Source organism: Rousettus aegyptiacus, unplaced genomic scaffold (assembly GCF_014176215.1).
Source record: "Rousettus aegyptiacus isolate mRouAeg1 unplaced genomic scaffold, mRouAeg1.p scaffold_m13_p_17, whole genome shotgun sequence".
Taxonomy (NCBI): Eukaryota; Metazoa; Chordata; class Mammalia; order Chiroptera; family Pteropodidae; genus Rousettus; species Rousettus aegyptiacus.
The window spans coordinates 27,992,501-28,008,628 of record NW_023416292.1 but is presented as its reverse complement, the minus strand read 5'-3'; the positions used below and the strand labels follow the sequence as shown (position 1 = coordinate 28,008,628).

The 16,128-nt window shown below is 46.0% G+C and overlaps 1 protein-coding gene across 1 annotated transcript; it reads right to left on the bottom strand.

Moving 5' to 3' along the window:
• Positions 1–6,782: 6,782 nt before the first annotated feature.
• Positions 6,783–10,756, bottom strand: LOC107509948 (thioredoxin interacting protein). The gene is made up of 8 exons (XM_016142924.2): positions 10,244–10,756; positions 9,714–9,786; positions 9,447–9,594; positions 9,134–9,236; positions 8,752–9,008; positions 8,486–8,642; positions 8,222–8,373; positions 6,783–8,098 (listed from the first exon to the last, which is right to left on the bottom strand). The coding sequence occupies exons 1-8, from the start codon at positions 10,491–10,493 to the stop codon at positions 8,063–8,065; spliced, it is 1,176 nt and encodes a 391-aa protein (XP_015998410.1). The 5' UTR covers positions 10,494–10,756; the 3' UTR covers positions 6,783–8,062.
• Between the last annotated feature and the right edge of the window lie 5,372 nt (positions 10,757–16,128).

The window sequence follows — 16,128 nt, the reverse complement described above, 5'->3', positions numbered from 1 at the left end:
GCGAGTGGGGTCTGTGAATTTAAGTGCAGAGCCTCAAATGGTTTGAGGGAGTGCTGGGTGGGACACCTGGGCACAATGTGCAGTTTGAAAGGTAAAAAAAAAAAAAAAGTCAGAGGGTCAAATGTCAGATGGGTAAGACACCTTTGGTTGGATGAGGAAAAGGCAATTCTTTTCTTCAATTCATGTTTCTTGCTGTTTGAGTGGAAGGAAGGGTGGCTCTGTAGGAACGGGCTGGTTGGGAACAGCGCCGAGTAGGGGGGGGGGCTGCCGTCTCAGTGAGGAAAAGCGCTGGTTTGTGGTCCTCATCTCACTGCCTCGGGGCTTCGTGTCCTCAGGGCGGTCATGTCAGGTCTCCAAGCCTCAAATTCCTCACGTACGAAACAGATTTTGGGTTGGAATGTCCACTAGGAATTCTTCAAGCTCATGTTGTTCCATCTGCAGGAGTCCAAATGGCTCTGAGGACAGAGGTCGGGACGCGTCCAGCTTTTGCTGAATTTGTTCCCTCCACGGGTGTCCCCACCTTAATTTCAGCGTGGGCAAGCTAAAGATAATTCAGGCTTCTAGCCAGGCCTTTCCAAGAACCTGCCTCGGCCTGCGCAGCAGGAGGCCCAGAAATTCCCTCAACTCGCAAGGATAACCCCTTCAGCAGAGTTTAGGTCATGATCTGCAAGCCAGGATTTAAATCAAGCAGCCCACCAAGAAATTTCTGACTGAGGGAGGAGCCAGTGGGGCAGGTCTTCTTTGTCACCCTTGAGGGGTGACATGTCTGGCCAGAGGACAGGGAAGAGAAATGAGTGGGTCAGGAATGCTATCTGTCAGTGAGCTAATTTGGCCACACAAGTGGTAACCCCTTCTCCAGTAACCTTTCCCCTAGTGAGGCTCGCTTGTTTTTTCCAGAAGATCATTTGGGCTGAAGAGCTGGAAATAGGAAGTCCCGGTTTCCTCATGTGACCTCAGAAAAGCCTTTGCCTTATTCCCAACAAGACTTAATTTGTCCTCTTTTCGTCCTAGAGGGAAGAGAAAGGCAGTGATCCAACCTTGACTGCGAGACCTGAGAGGCTAAGTGCGAATGCCTTGGGAACTCACAACTTTGGGGCAAGGAATCCCCAGAGCTTTCTCAAACCTAGTCCTGACCAGTGCAGGAAGGGGCTATGTCTTCATGACCTCCGGGTCCAGGACTGGTCTCCATTCTCGAACCTCCCCTCCTCCCGGATCCTGAGCTGTGGGCTGGATTTCCCAAAACTTGGACCCCTGACTCTTCCTGAATCTTACCATCCTGTGATTTCATTTCTCTTGGTATATAGTGGACAAAAGGAGAAAAATACCCAAATTCTGTCTCTAACGTTGTAACACTCAGGGCAGCATCGGTATTACCAGAACAGAAGGGAGATTAGTTAGACCTGTTTTTGCCTCATCAAAAGAGGTCGGGGAAACAAACCCACCTCAGTCCGGGACACGGACCTGGGGGATTTCCTGTCTTGGAGAGAATAGACGAAATCCCATATGGACAAGAAAAGAAGCCACAGTACTCATCCTCCTACGGTCTTGCTATGGCCAGAGACGTAGCCGTGAAGAAATTCCCTCCTCTCTTTTGCCTCATTTTTCTCAAGCAGAAGTGGTAAGAGAGAGTGAAGCAAAGATGGGCTCAGTGGGAGAAAGGGCAAATGCCGACCAGCCCTTTTCGAGGCCCTGCACTCCCTGTCCCCAGGCCTCTCTCCTGATCCTTTGACAATCTTTCCTGGCTGACGATACTTGGCCGCTCTTGGTCCCTCACCTCTCCCTTACTTGGCTCCTATTCTGAAACTTGCTTTTCACTCAGAGCCACCACTCCAACACCTGTCCAGAGGTGTCAGGGACATCTGTAGACTTCTCGGGAGCTGGCCTGGGTCCGGCCGGGAAGGATGACTTAGTGCCAGACAGAGAGCGTCTCTCACACTCATTGTCTTTGAGATTCTTTTTGTCTTCTTGACTCTCTCCATGTCTTTCTTTCCATGTCTCTCTCTGCCTCATGTCTTTAGCTTCGTGCTGCTTAAATTGGGTTATTCATGAGTGATGTGGTGAGGAGTATTTGGGGCCACACAATACACATGGTGCATCTTCCAGAGTGTCAATTTTACTTTTAAGAGCTGGGCTGTATGTGGGGAGGGATACATTATTTTTATACTAAAGCTACACAAATACATTACACGGTGTAAATAAAAATGTGCACTTTTTAAACCTAAAATGCATACTTCAAAGACATTTCTGGCTTGTGGCAGGCTACTTTGGACTGCTCCAGAAGTCCCCGGGGGTAATGGTTCACTATCCCTAATCTTCAGGGTCCTTCAGAGGAAATATTTGAGAAGCTCTACTCCAAGCAGAAGTGACAACCAGACAGGAGTCAGGCAGGTACAAAGGAGCGAAGCAGGTGAGTGGAATGCAACGCAGAGTGGAGAGAAGGGGCAAGTAGGAGCCGCCTGGCCCCGCCAGCTCCAGCGGGTTGAAGCCCTGAAGGAATGCGAGCTCAGTGTCATCAGATATGGTTGCTTTTAAAGAGATGCCAGAACAGTAGCTTGTAATGAAATTCAGTCTTTAAATGTTTATAACCTATTCACATTTTCGGGAAGAAACTCTACAGGTTTCTAGATGTCCGCAAGCTGATTCCACCCACGGGCCCCCCGGTTGGCCGCCTCTGCCCTCTACCACCATTTCTTCTACTTTCTAAAGGAAATGAGGCCCGAATCTGGGCTCCCAAGGTCTCCAATTCTGTTCCCCAGAGTTGGGGGCAGTGAGGTGCATGAGGTTGCTGGGGCATTTGGAGCTCTCTTGCAGGACAGCTTGGGGAGGTAGAACTGAAAAGAAGCCTCTGGGTCCTGCTGGAAGGCTCCACCTTTCTCCAGGGGAGCAAAGGGGCCACTGGTCTCTGCCCAGCCATCCTTTTCCCTATCTACATGGATATTGAGCTAAAAAAATCTTGTGGCCTGGAACAAGAACCCGCCATCCTCAGAGGTGGAAGGTGAGTCCAGCATCAAAGACCAGGGATAGAGAGAAATGGGAGAAGAGGAGACAAAGGAAAGATTACCTGTGAGTCTGGATAGATGAAGGAGGAAGTCCAAATTTAGACAGGTGAGGGGGAGGGGTTTTTACCCACAGGACCATATAAGGGAAACACAGTTCTCACGACCCTGACCCCACCTACCCTCCCAGCAACTGAAATCCTTCCTCTGTCCATCTGTCCGGGAGGTTAAAAATACCCACGCTGGGCACCCAGCCAGACATTTCCAAGAACCTGTTTACTGACCATTTAACTGACTTGGAGAGATAGTCTGTGGCTACATCACCCAGAGAAGAATGAGAATAGACATCCCAGGGCTCAAAGCACATGGGATTCACAACTATGTCCCATGTTATTTGTCCTCTGCTTTCTTCCATCACTCGGGTTGCCTGGAGATAACCAGTCACTTGATAGTCAGAAAAATCCCAGCCTTCGGAGTCTGTTTATTTTCTCCTTACATAACAAGCCTAGTGGAAAAGTATAGCAGGGTCCAGCCAAGGGAAAGGCCAGGACAAAACAGGAATCATCTGAATAGGCTACACGGAGCCTCGTCAGTGGGCTCACCTTCACTGGGTTTTGTCCTACTCAGTCTAGTCCACCTCGGTGGGAAAAAAAAACAACCCAACGAGATCCAATACCTTCAAATGAGGAGCCTGAGAGTTCTTTGTCATGTCACACTGTTTATCGTTCCAAACGCCAGGAAGCTTTCCCCTGGAGTTGTATTCCGAAAAGTCAAGAAAGCTCAGTTAAATTCCAGAAGGTTCCAGAGGCCTGAGAGGCACATTGGGAGTATGAGAGAGAGAGAACTCTAGTGCTCCCAGAGCTACACTGTGAGATGCCAGGGGTGAGCAGAGGGCCTATCCCGGCCTGGGGATGGGAATGCCAACAGCGGGCTACCTGTCCTCTACCACGATGAGTCCGGGGGGAGTTGGCTTTTATACCCGGACCTTTTCTCACACTGTTTTGCTCCCCGAACGAGAAAGGAATCCAGAGGAATAAAGAGAACGGCCTTACTCCTGATAGGTCAGAGAGGAAGAACCGTTCTGGGGACATGCCTGCGAGTGAACTTAGTGAGATGATGGTGGTGGTGGTGGAGACGCCCCCTCTTTTGTTTTAGATAACAAGCATTTTACTTGCTATTGTTCTGATACTTCACATATATTTTTTAAATCTTCACACTAATAATCTGAGGTAGCAACTGTTATTATCTCCCATTTTACAGATCAACTGGAGCATGGAGAGGTCGAACAAGGTGCACAAATGTAGCTTGTTAAGTGGTGGAAGTAAGATTTCAATTGAGATAGTTCGGCTCTAGAGTCTATGTCTTTGTCTACCACCCTGTGCATTGGAAGTCTGATCCTTTAACTTTTTCTAGGCTATAGACTTATCTACTGGGCCAGGACCTGCAGCCCTGAATCTACGGCCATCTCCCAGGACAAAAGTTTCTGCTTTCCCAGTCTGGACCTATTGAGGTCATGGTGCTTAGTACAGGCACTGGGTCATCAAAGGGTCAGTAAGATGTTTTCCTTGTCCACCTTATGCATTCCATCACCTAGGGGCGGTCGAAGGGAAGAGTGTGAGGAAAAGGTCTGTATGCTGTTGAAAGAGCTGCACAAAAGTCCCTCCATCGCCCCTCTCTTACCCTTTGGCTCCCATTTGATTGTTTTTTTGTTGTTGACCAGGTGCTTGGGCAGCTCCTCTCCCCACGCTTTGCCTCCCAATACCTCACCTAGTCACTGCACTGTTGTGTTTCCAGTCTGTTCAGAGGTTTGGGGGGAGCCAAGGACCTGCCCTTTTCTTGTTCATTTTACTTTCTCTAGCTCTGTTCTCTCTTGAGATAGTTTTCTTTCTGTCTTCTCTCAAATCTTCCTGTACCAGATTGCACCTAATGAATAAATGATACTAAGAACTGGATCTCCTCTAATGGCTAGACATGTTGGTTACAGCTCTTGAAAAATTAAACGGCATATGAGAAGAGCATGAGAAAGGAAGACCCAAAGCAAAAGGAAGTTCAGAGAACAAAACAGGGGCTTTTTCTGCTCTAGGGAAACGTTTCCTTTGAGTGAACAGCTGCTAATTTCTTTTCTTAGATTTTGCTGCACTGTGTTCATTATGTGGTAGTTTACCAACCACATTGAGCTTATGAAATTTAAGTTAAACAAAAATAAAAATTCAGTCTGTCCGTCTCAGTAGCCATGTTTCAGAGCTCAATAGCTGCGTGTGGCCAGTGGCTCCTGTGTTCTCTCAGATACGGACCATTTCCGTCATCACAGAAAGCTCTATGGGACAGAGCTGGATTTGAGGTACTGGGGCATTAGGAGGGGATGCGTATGTCCTGGCCCTTCCAGGATCAAATCTCTAGCAGACCTGGGTGTTATCTGCCGTCTCCCAGCCGTCGCCTTGTCAGATCTAGTACGAGTAGCCGGGCTGTGCACTCAAACAGCCAGGCTGTGTGTGCTCCGGGAGCTCTCCATCCCCGCGTCCCGCCCTCTGGCATGTTCTTGTTCGCGCTCCATCCCTCCAGACCCTGGAAAACCAGCTGCAGAAAAAAAACTTTTCCATCAACTTTGACCTAGTTTCCTGGCCACAGATTTGAAAAGGGGAGGGGCCACGAAATTCTTGAAGAGGTAAGAAAAGGAGGCGGCAGAGGCCAGAATAGAGGTGAGAGGCACCATGGCAAGAGCTAGAGACTTCCGACACCTTTGTAAGGAGAAACTAACAAGAGCGCAGGGAAAGGGCAAAAGAGCTCCTGAGAATGGCAGACACGAAGATTTAAAGCGGGAAAGAATTTTTCAATTTCACTCTGTTCGATCCACATTAATTTTATGAACTTCCAGGAATCTGTGGTTTGGAATTAGTACGTAGAGGTCCACAGAAATGCCAAACCCCAAATAAGGGCCAGGAAGAGTTGTGTACAAATGTTTTAATGAGCTAGTTATCAGAAAGTATCCTAACCCCTGCTATCTCCGGGTTTCTCATCCTAGCCACTCCTTCAGAATAATAAAAATCATTTCCATCAGAGGTGGAATTGTGGTATCAATCTGTTGTTTTTATCTTACAAGTAAGAAATATGAACTGCCGAAGCCTACATAACCTAAGGGATGAGGGTGGGGTTGAATAAGCAGAAACATTTACCAAGTTATATGTGCTTGGATAGAAACTGTGGTAGAAACCGCAGTGATAAAAAATGCTAGCAGCCTTCAAAGAATTTAATACTTGCAACTCTAAATCCTTAAGTCCTAAATGATTATCTTAGTCTATAAACCAGGCTTATAAAATACAGAACCAGAAACTTTTCCTACCAAATCCTGACAAACCTCGTTTCCTTATTTCAAGCTCATTAAAAATGAAATAGACCAAAACACTTCCCTCACACGCTCCGAAATTCTAAGTCTTAAGTTAACGATTAGGTGTGGACGTGGAAAACTAGCTTAGACCACCAGAAGGTCCCCACTATTTCTCTGGTGAATTGGAAAAGACTAAACGTAGCTCAAACTCCTTCCCACCTCACTTCCCGACCACTCTGACTAGAATCATTAGGGTCACTCCACAACCTTTGTCAAGAACAAATTTGTGAACTAGAGGAAACGCTCCTTCAGGCACACTATCAGTAACTTCTCCAGCACCATACCCCAGACAAGAAAACACAGTTTTTATCATTTAAAAAAAAAAATTTATTTTTTAAATTTTTTACAAAGAATACCCCTACCTGGGGTGAAAATATATCTTGTTAAGTACAAAATAGTTGTTTTTTTTTTTTATCATACAAAAAGATATACAATTAAAAAACAAACTAAACCACCTTCGGCCCACACTTTCTCAGAAAAGGGCGGAGCTCAGTGCTCTGACACAGAACAGTGAAGAAGAAAGTGCTAAGGCTGAGGGTGACTGTCCCAAGTGCTAGGGGCTGCAGTGAGAGGGGCTGTCGTCATGCCCCGGGAGCATAACACTGGGCAGGGAAGGGGGCCCTCGGAGCTCTTGTGAAGACCCACCCTTCAGTTTCTTATGGCAATGTCGGGAGGCTCTGATCACAACGTTGGGGGCATCTTGATCGAGTTCCTCCTTAGGTGTGAAGAAGTCACAGTGGGCAAGGTTGATAGCAGCAACCCTTCTTATAGAATTAGAGTGTCGGAACTACAGAATTCTGTATGCTAGGACAAAGCCTCCAAAATAATAAGTGACATTTTTTTTTCGTCCTTGTGCTTACCCTTAGAGACATAAAGCAGCTTTAGCTTACATTTGAAATAGAAATTTTTTAACAGAAACTAAAGTGCTAAAAACATCACCTCAGAATCAATTCCAAGGAGTCACATGAAAAGAAAAACACATTCTCCCACGTTTGCAACAGGAGAATACAGTGCAATAGGCTCTAAAAATGGCTTTTAAGACCTTTGGTGGGGCATTGTTACTACTGCTTTGAGCCAGATTAAAGTACATTCTAAGCAAGGACAACCTGAGGGCTTCTTCCATTGAATTCACATAGGAAGCTCTCTCCAAAGCCCAGACCAAATCAGCCCTGGAAGGTCGCCTTCTTTTTGTAAAAGTGTATAAACAAAGGGCAACAACGATTTTAAAAACCTCCTTTTCCCAAAGTTGTGGCCATGATTTTTTTCCCCATTTCCCCAGTTTGCTAAAATGACTGTTCCACATGGCACAAAGTCAAGATTTGATAATGTTATGACAATCTATACTCCCCTCCAAAAACACCTGGGAAGACCATGCCAGGAGGCCATCTACTGAAGATGCCTCAATTTTCAAGAGCTGAGAAAATGGGATGGGCCCGAGTTTCCCATTGTGTTTTTAAACCCATCCAAGCAAACACTCGATGTCACAACATCTCACTGGCCGAGAACAAGTACACACCCTTTAAGGTGCAGGAGATTGATTGCCTGTCAATCACCTCCTACACCAGGGAGTCAGAGGCTGGGGTGGACCCACCCCCCACTGCAGAGACTGTTCAGTCTCTGAAAAAGTCTAAGTCCAGGAAGAGATGGAAAGAAACAGTACAGCTGCTTTTCTTCCGCACGCTCACTGCACATTGTTGTTGAGGATGCATGGATCAACCTGGGAGAGAGAAAAAAGGACCATTCAGTGTTAGAACGGAAAACCACAGTTTAGCGATCACCTCCAAGTCAACTTCCTATAGAAGGCTTGGGACAAATGTAGTGGTAAACCAACAATTCTCACCTCAGTGTAAGTAGGCGGTGGCATAAACTTGAACTCGGGAGCATACATAAAAATTGGGCTGTCTTGGGAACCATCTGTGTCATCTAGCAGAGGAGTGGTGGGGCTCTCCAATCGGTGATCTTCAGGAATGATATCCATATAGCAAGGAGGAGCTAGAGAGGAAAAGAACGGGGATCAGAAGCCTGGCCAGGAAATGTCTGATCCTCACAATTTCACAAACCCAAACGGGCCAGAGGAGAAGACAAGACATTAGTTCTGGCTCACCTTCAGGGGTACCAGGGATGTTGAGGTCTACCCAACTCATCTCAGAGCTGGTCTGGCTGGCCATGCTAGACGTCCGGCTGCTCAGTCCTGACTTGCCGCCAATCACCAGAGGCAGGTCGAGAATGATCTTCTTGGAGCCAGGAATGCTAACATAGATCTAGAAAAAAAAAAGTGGACGTTTGTTAGGCAGGCGGTCCAGAGAAAACATCACCACTCTTCTCTTTTCCAAGATGAACCATTTCTTTCTCCAGCCTCGCCCAACTCACCAGCAAGAAATATTCAACTCGAAGGATGTTGCAGCCCAGGATAGAAGGCCTGATCTTCTGTACCCGAAGGCTCTTGCCACGCCATGACGCACAGGTTCCCGAGATAATGTGATTGCCTCTGACTGATGACAACTTCTGCGTCAACACCTTGGTCTGGCCATTGGCAAGGTAAGTGTGGCGGGCTACGATGGCAGCTTTTGGAACCACGATGCGGGAACATGTGTTCTCAAAGTCGGCGTGGATAGAAATTTCATCACCTGGCAATGTGAAAGAGGAAAACGAATGCTCAGTACAGAAAATGACTTCTCTTCTGTCCATCTCCCAAACCCACGATCCCGACTTATCAGGTTACTGTTTTCAGCTCTAGGTTTTTTTTTTTTACCTTCACAGAATCCTCTTCTGTCAATTCGGGCAGATACGGACACGCGCCCATCGGGAATGAACATGCAGGAAACTTTCTTCTCTTTTTTAGCAGACACAGGTTCCTATGTAGAATGGGTGGGGGAAAGGTGTTTTGAGAATTTCTAGAAATACTTTCTCTGCGTTTCTTTCCACTTCTCATCTAGAGGAGACACCCCTCCCACTTTGATGACTCAGGACTTGATTCCCTGAGGTGCTTCAATCTAATGCCCAAGACCTCTGACTTAGTATCATCCCTGAGCCCCAAGAGAATACAATCTTAAAATGAACCTCACCCTTAAATCAGGGGTATCGATATCCACGACATCCATCACTTCAAAGTTTTTCTTTGTCTCTTGCGTTGGCTGGCTAGGGCGATCAAGAAAAGCCTTCACACAGTAGTCTACACGCCCGTATTTTCCTTTGAAGGATGTCCCCAGAGGCCTGTATTAAGGGAAAGGAAACAATTAATTTAAAAATGCTTCTAAGGACACTAAATGATCAAATGGGGGTAAGATTTTGAGAGACAGAAAAGTCCAAAGGTGTATTTAGCCGATACTTACCCCTGAGGAAGCTCAAAGCCGAACTTGTACTCATATTTGTTTCCAGGTCTCATGATCACCATCTCATTCTCACCTGAAGGGAGAGAAGAGAGTGGTCATTAGGTTTCTTGTTACACTGAAAATGCATCCCTGTGATAAGGAATTCTTAGGCAGCATACAAAGTATTGCGGTACCCCAGTTTTCATCCCTTGTGTTCTTAAAGGATATTCTGATGCGTTTGCTGGGCAAAAAGTTGCAAAGCACCACAAAATGACAAATAAAGCTACTGTCATCTCAGACACTAAACTTATACATACAAAAAAATAAATCTTTAAATAGCTAAGTCAACGTGCTGCGGGATGACCTTCTGGGTGCAGCACCGTTAAGTACAAATCACCCTTCTCCTGGGGGGTGGGGGGAGTTTACAAATTAAAACTGAAGAGACACAACCCAAAACTGAAAGCACTCAACCTGAGCAAATATATAACACAGGATCCACTTATTCATTTCCACTCTCTTCGCAAATCAGCTTTCGCCTCTGGGCCACTCACCTGTTGGCTGGTCCTCCAGGAGAAGCGTGTCTTCGTGGCGCAGGTACTCCAAGGTCTGTTTGCACTGCTGGGACCCCTGCATCCAGAGGACTTTGGCCACTCCGCAAGCCAGGACCCTGACAGCTTTGACTCGAGTGACTTCACACACCTCCACTATCACCCGGCCAGTCACCTTCTCCCCACTGCTGTACACCTTGTCAGGCTCGTTAAAGACCACCTCAAAAGACTTAATCTTCTTAAACATCACCATGATTGGGCTTAAGAGTTAGATACGAAAGCGAGGGAAAAAAACAAAACCTCAAATCCAAGGACCCCCCTCGCTATAATTTAGGATTATGTCACTCTTCGACCCTCTGCTCAAGTTTTTGAAAAGATGTCAAAGCAACGTAAGCTGCTGGTTAGGCCAAAGAATCTCAAAAGTAAAAAGAAGCTTGCTTTCCCCCGGTAGCTAAAGGAGCACCCCGGGTCTCGAGCGGCTGCACCCTGCTCGCAAGGAGGAGAAGAGAGCTCCCAGCGCGAGCCGGAAGACGGCTCTATATAGTAGCCAGGGGCGGGGGGCGCCACGCGAGCGCGCGCCCGGAGACTCGTGCTGCCCTCGTGCACAGCCCTCCCATTGGCTGGCCAGGCCTTGTTTACCAGGAGCCCGGCCAATCAGCGAGGCCGCCGCGGCGCGTGGACACGGTGTGCGGACACTGTGTGCTCCTGGCGGGGAAAATGGTTGTTGTGCTTCGCTGCTGGCCCGTGCGGCCGCGTGCGGGGGGAGCAGCGGGGCGGCTTTCCTGGGGCGGGGCAGGAGGCCCTCGCTGACCCTAAAGTGCATCCTGGGTCTTGGTCCCCGGAGGGCGCGTGCGGGTGCCTCTGGGCTGGGAACGTGCTTGGGGGGGGTAAAAGGAAAATGCGCTTCTGAGGGAATTTCATGCCTCGCCGTAGCCAGGGCAGTTGCTTTAGAGGCGCCCATTTCTTCCCGGCTCACGAGTCGCAAGTGGTGTGAAAAACAGCCCCAGAGCTCCAAGAATCCTTTAGGATCGGGCAGGGGACAGGGAGCGCTGTTGTCACTGTGCGGGACGATCCCCTTTGTCCTCTTCGCATCTCAAACAAAACAAAGCAAAAACCTGCTGTCTGAGACGGCGAGGAGAAGGGGTCACAAAAGTCAAGCCTCTCCAAAGCCCTCGTTTGGACAGCGGGTGTGTGGGACCCACCGGCCCTCCCCCTCCCGTCCCTCTTGCTCGCGCTGTTCCACACCCCTGTACCCTCCAGTCTGTTCTCTCTGTTCTCCGGAACGGAAATGGCAAGGGCGTGTTTACATCCTGTTGCTTATCCCCTCATCATTTCAGTTTCTACCTGCAAAGTTGGGGAACACTTTGTTTATGTTCCCCCAGCCGCCTTCTCATCTCTTTCGGCTCTGATGATCTCTCACTGCCTGCTCTGAGGAGAGAGGAAGATGCTACACCCTTTTCACTTTCTGATTTACTTTCACTCTTTCTTGTCTTCATCCCCTTTCCAGCTCAGAATCAAATGTACGTGCCTAAATCTGTAGCCCACGGCCTTAGTTAAAAGCAGGAAAATTCTCTTGTTTATTACTAGGGTCAGTGGGGAGATGGCTGTGTTCCTGTTTGAAGGAAGAACGTCCCTCTCTTTTGATATATATTTTTTAAGCCGTTTAGACATTGGTAAGAAAGGAAGAAGATAGAAGGGTCACTAGAAGAACATAATACCGTCAAACTAAAAGAGCCCCTGACCCCTCCCGTGCTGTCATTTGGTTCTCTGTCAGATGGGTTTTCCCTTAGCTGGCCGTGAGATCTTCAAGAGCTGACTCCTGAGAACTTACTCATAAATGCACCAAGGAAAACCTGTGTGCAGAGAGATACAAGGATTATTTCCCCTTTTTTTGATTTCTGAGCTCCTCCTGTTTCTGTGTTGGGACATCAGCAGATTGTCACCTTATTTCTTGTGCTGGAAAGAGGAAGATAATGTCCTCAAGATTGAGATGGGGAAGTAAATAAGTGTTAGAATATACAGAAATCCTACCCTCTCAGCAAAAAGAAGGCTAGTCATAGCTGCTAAGGATCCTTCTTCCTCACCCCCAAACTGGGTTGACACCCTAGGGCTAACAGGTTACTACAACTCAACCTCGGTATTAAGCAAGCCCAAGAATCAGGCATCAAGACTCTGTTGGAAAACTCACACACACCCATACACAAACACACACCAACTCCCACTAACAAAAAAGGGAACATGTTGATCCTTAGGGTGTGTGGGTTTGAGGCAACACCCATGGGGCCTGAGTTCTTTTTAACCTGTGGACAATATTGATTGAATTATCTGGAGCAGGGAAGGTGGGACTCGCACTAAAGAAATTTTTAAAATTCAAAATGACGGCTTCTCAAAGAAGTTTTAGTTTTGACGGACATGAAAGTGCACAAATAGGAAACACCAAATCGTTTACAAATACTTGAAATGATACTGTTAAACGGTATGATATGTAACTATCAAATACTTGATATGATACTGTAAACGGTATGATATGTAAATTTGGAGGAGCTGAGAGGAGGGGTGGGCAGTAAAAGATAAGGGTGGTGTTGATTCCAGATACCTCAGAAAAAGGGAATGCTGATATTAATTGGGCACATCGATGAAATACTGAATTTTTTTGAGCTTTAAAAAATGTTAATACAACTCTCTCTGGCTCTAAGTTCCTCTCTTGAGCTCCGGTTTCTTCTTTCTTTCCCATTTTGCAAAATTCGATACAGACCACTTGTTATGCCTGGTTTCCCTTGAATGCCAAAAATCTATTTTGCTTTGGCAGCAGCAGCTGTCTACCAGGCCTGTAGCCAAAGGCATGCTCTGAACTGCCATGCAGACAGATTTGTTTACGACCTTTCACCTAATAGCCTGGTATTCCGATATAAATCTGTGCCCCGATTCTTCTTTCTAATTCCTGGGTCGAAGGAAAAACATCTTGTAAACTCCTATCTTGAAAACAGGGCGCAGACAGGGGTGCGAGGGAGAGAAAGGGCTGGGCCAGGAGGAACAACAAAGTAGGGTTAAGTCCAGGAGTTTTGCAAGTGAGATCACCTTTACCTGTTCCTCTTCAGGCCCAGTGCCATTAAGAAACAAAGTGGTGACTATTGTTTGCTTTGGTGGAGGTGGCTGGACAGTAAAGTCAAGCTTTCAGGGAAGGAGGCGCCCTCAGGGCTGTCAGCGGTCAGAGGACAAGGAGCTGGTTGCAGTTCTCTTTTCTTTAACCTCTAGCCAGACAAACATTTGAGAACTCTGAGGACTCAGTTCCTGAGTCAAGACAAATCCTTTGCTTTGTCCTTTTAATCACTTCTGTCACCTCCACTCTGTAAACTTCTCTTTTACTCTTAACCATCACCCTTTCCATCCCCCCCAGAGAATGTCGGGTTAAAGGCATTTCAAATAAAAGTTTGAAAGGAAATGTGGAATTGAGACAGCTCAACTGTGTACGGGTCTCCAACTCATAGATAAATAAGAATACATTAATAATTGTATAGCATCTTGAGTTCAAAGTGATCTTTTCTGTTGTAATTTTTGAGCACCTGCAATGGACTGTGTTATATATAATTATCTCAATGATATATATATAAGTTCATCTGTCATGTCGTCCCAGAAAGGATTTAAGGTTGGATTATTCATTTAATTCTCACAATAACCCAGGGATGCAGGCTTGATTAAGTTAGGCTCAAAGGATTAAGTAATTTGCCTGAGGTCACAGATTTTGTAAATAGAGCAAGATTGAAAACCCAGGTGTGTCATATCTAAAGTACTGTACGTACTTTTCCCCAAGTGTTGTCCTGCCTCTCAGCGCTTTAACACATCATATCTCATTTGATCTTCACTGTACAGAATTCAGGGCAAGACATAAAACTTTAGTGCTAAAGGTGACTCTAGCAGTCTTAAAAAACAAACAGTTCCCTTATTTTATTTAAATGACCTTGCTTTCAAACATAACAGCTAGTAACTGGTGGAGCCACTCTCCAAACCCAGGATTCTTAATACTTAATCCAGTGTTCATGTCTCTAGGATGTATTGTGAGGGCATTTGTTTTGTTTTTTTTTTTTTAGTTTAGCTTTAATTATTTAAAATACTCTGAACAGCTGGAGGTGGGGGGACGTGGGGGCTGAGTAAAATGGGTGAAGGAAGTCAAAAGATACAAACTTCTAGGTATAAAATAAGTCACAGGGACATAATGCACAGCATAGAGACTATAGTTAAAAATACTGTACCGCCTCACACCTGTCAGAATGGCTGGCATCAAAAACCAGCAAGCGTTGGCGAGGATGTGGAGAAAAGGGAACCCTCATTCATTGTTGGTGGGATTGCAAATTGGTACAGCCGCTGTGGAAAACAGTATGGAGGTGCCTCAAAAAATTAAAAATGGACATACCCTTTGATCCAGCAATCATACTTCTGGTTATTTATCCAAAGAATACCAAAACCATAATTCGCAAAGATCTATGCACTCCAATATTCATGGCAGCACAATTTACAATAGCCAAGATATGGAAGCAACTTAAATGCTCATCAACAGACGATTGGATAAAGAAAGTATGGTTTGTTTATACAATGGAATATTTATTACTCAGCCATTAAAAAAAAAATGAAATCCTACCATTTGGAATGACATGGATGGACCTAGAGGTTATTATACTGAGTGAAATGAGTCAGAGAAAGATAAATACCATATAATTTCACTTATATGTGGTATCTAAGGAACAAAAAGAACAAACTCATCAAAAACAGACTCACAAAAATAGTGGACAATTTGGTGACAGAGGGGAGGGGGGTTGGCAGGCTGAGAGAATGGGGCGAAGGGTTAAGGAAGTACAAATTAGTAGTTGATAGTTGGGCATAGGAAGCATGGCAGAGGGAATACAGTTAGCATTAATATGATGGCTAATTGGAGAGCCAGAGGAGGGAGAGAGCAATTGGGATCATTTTATGAACATTACAGATGTCTAACCAATGTATTGTGTACTTGAAACTAATTTAAATAAATTCATTAAAAAAAATACTGAATCGTATATTTGAAAGTTGCTAAGAGACTAGATTTTCCAAAATTCTCATCACAAAAAAAGATATTCTGTAATCATGTATAGTAGATATTAACTAGATTTGCTGTGTGATCATTTCATAATATATGCAAACATTGGATCATTATGTTGTACACCTGAAACTAATATGACATATGTCAACTATACCTAAATAATAATAATAAAAATCAATCCTCATCTGGAAGACCAAATTTCATGTTTATTGGGTCTATTTTTCTAGTATTTTGAGGAAAAGTATGGAGATCTAGGATTTGCCCATCTTCAGGGAAAGCTGGAGCAAGGCGATGAATGAATTTGTTTGAAAGTATTGCAGACTCGTTTAAGATACTACTTTTTTCTTTCTTTCTTTTTCTTTCCTTCAATATAGCAAAAAAGCTTTATTGTTTCCATTTGGTGAGTCATGGGAAAGGGCTCCAGGGTGGTTAGAAGGCTTCTTAATGGTTGCAGGGAGAGGCTCAGGCTCAAGGCCAACGCCAGGGGGATGCAGAGGGGTCCCTCAAAAGCCTCTGGCTCCAAAGCGTGAGCCTTTCCAAGAGATACTTGCCCAGCCCAGCGGGGGGACCAGCCTGCGGAGATTGGTCAGGGGGTCGTCTATCTTCATGTCGAGTTTCACCTTCCCCATCTAGGAAGCGGCTCTCCTGGAAGTCAGAGCTGCGCGTCTGCGCGGGCAGAACCTCGGGCGCGCAGATGCAAACGGGCCCAGTGCCCACGGCGGCTTCCATGGTATCCTGAGTTTCACCGCACTCATCCTGGGAAAGGCGTCTGCAGGTCCTGGAAGAGGGCGCGGCTGCCACGCTGTTTTGCATCTTC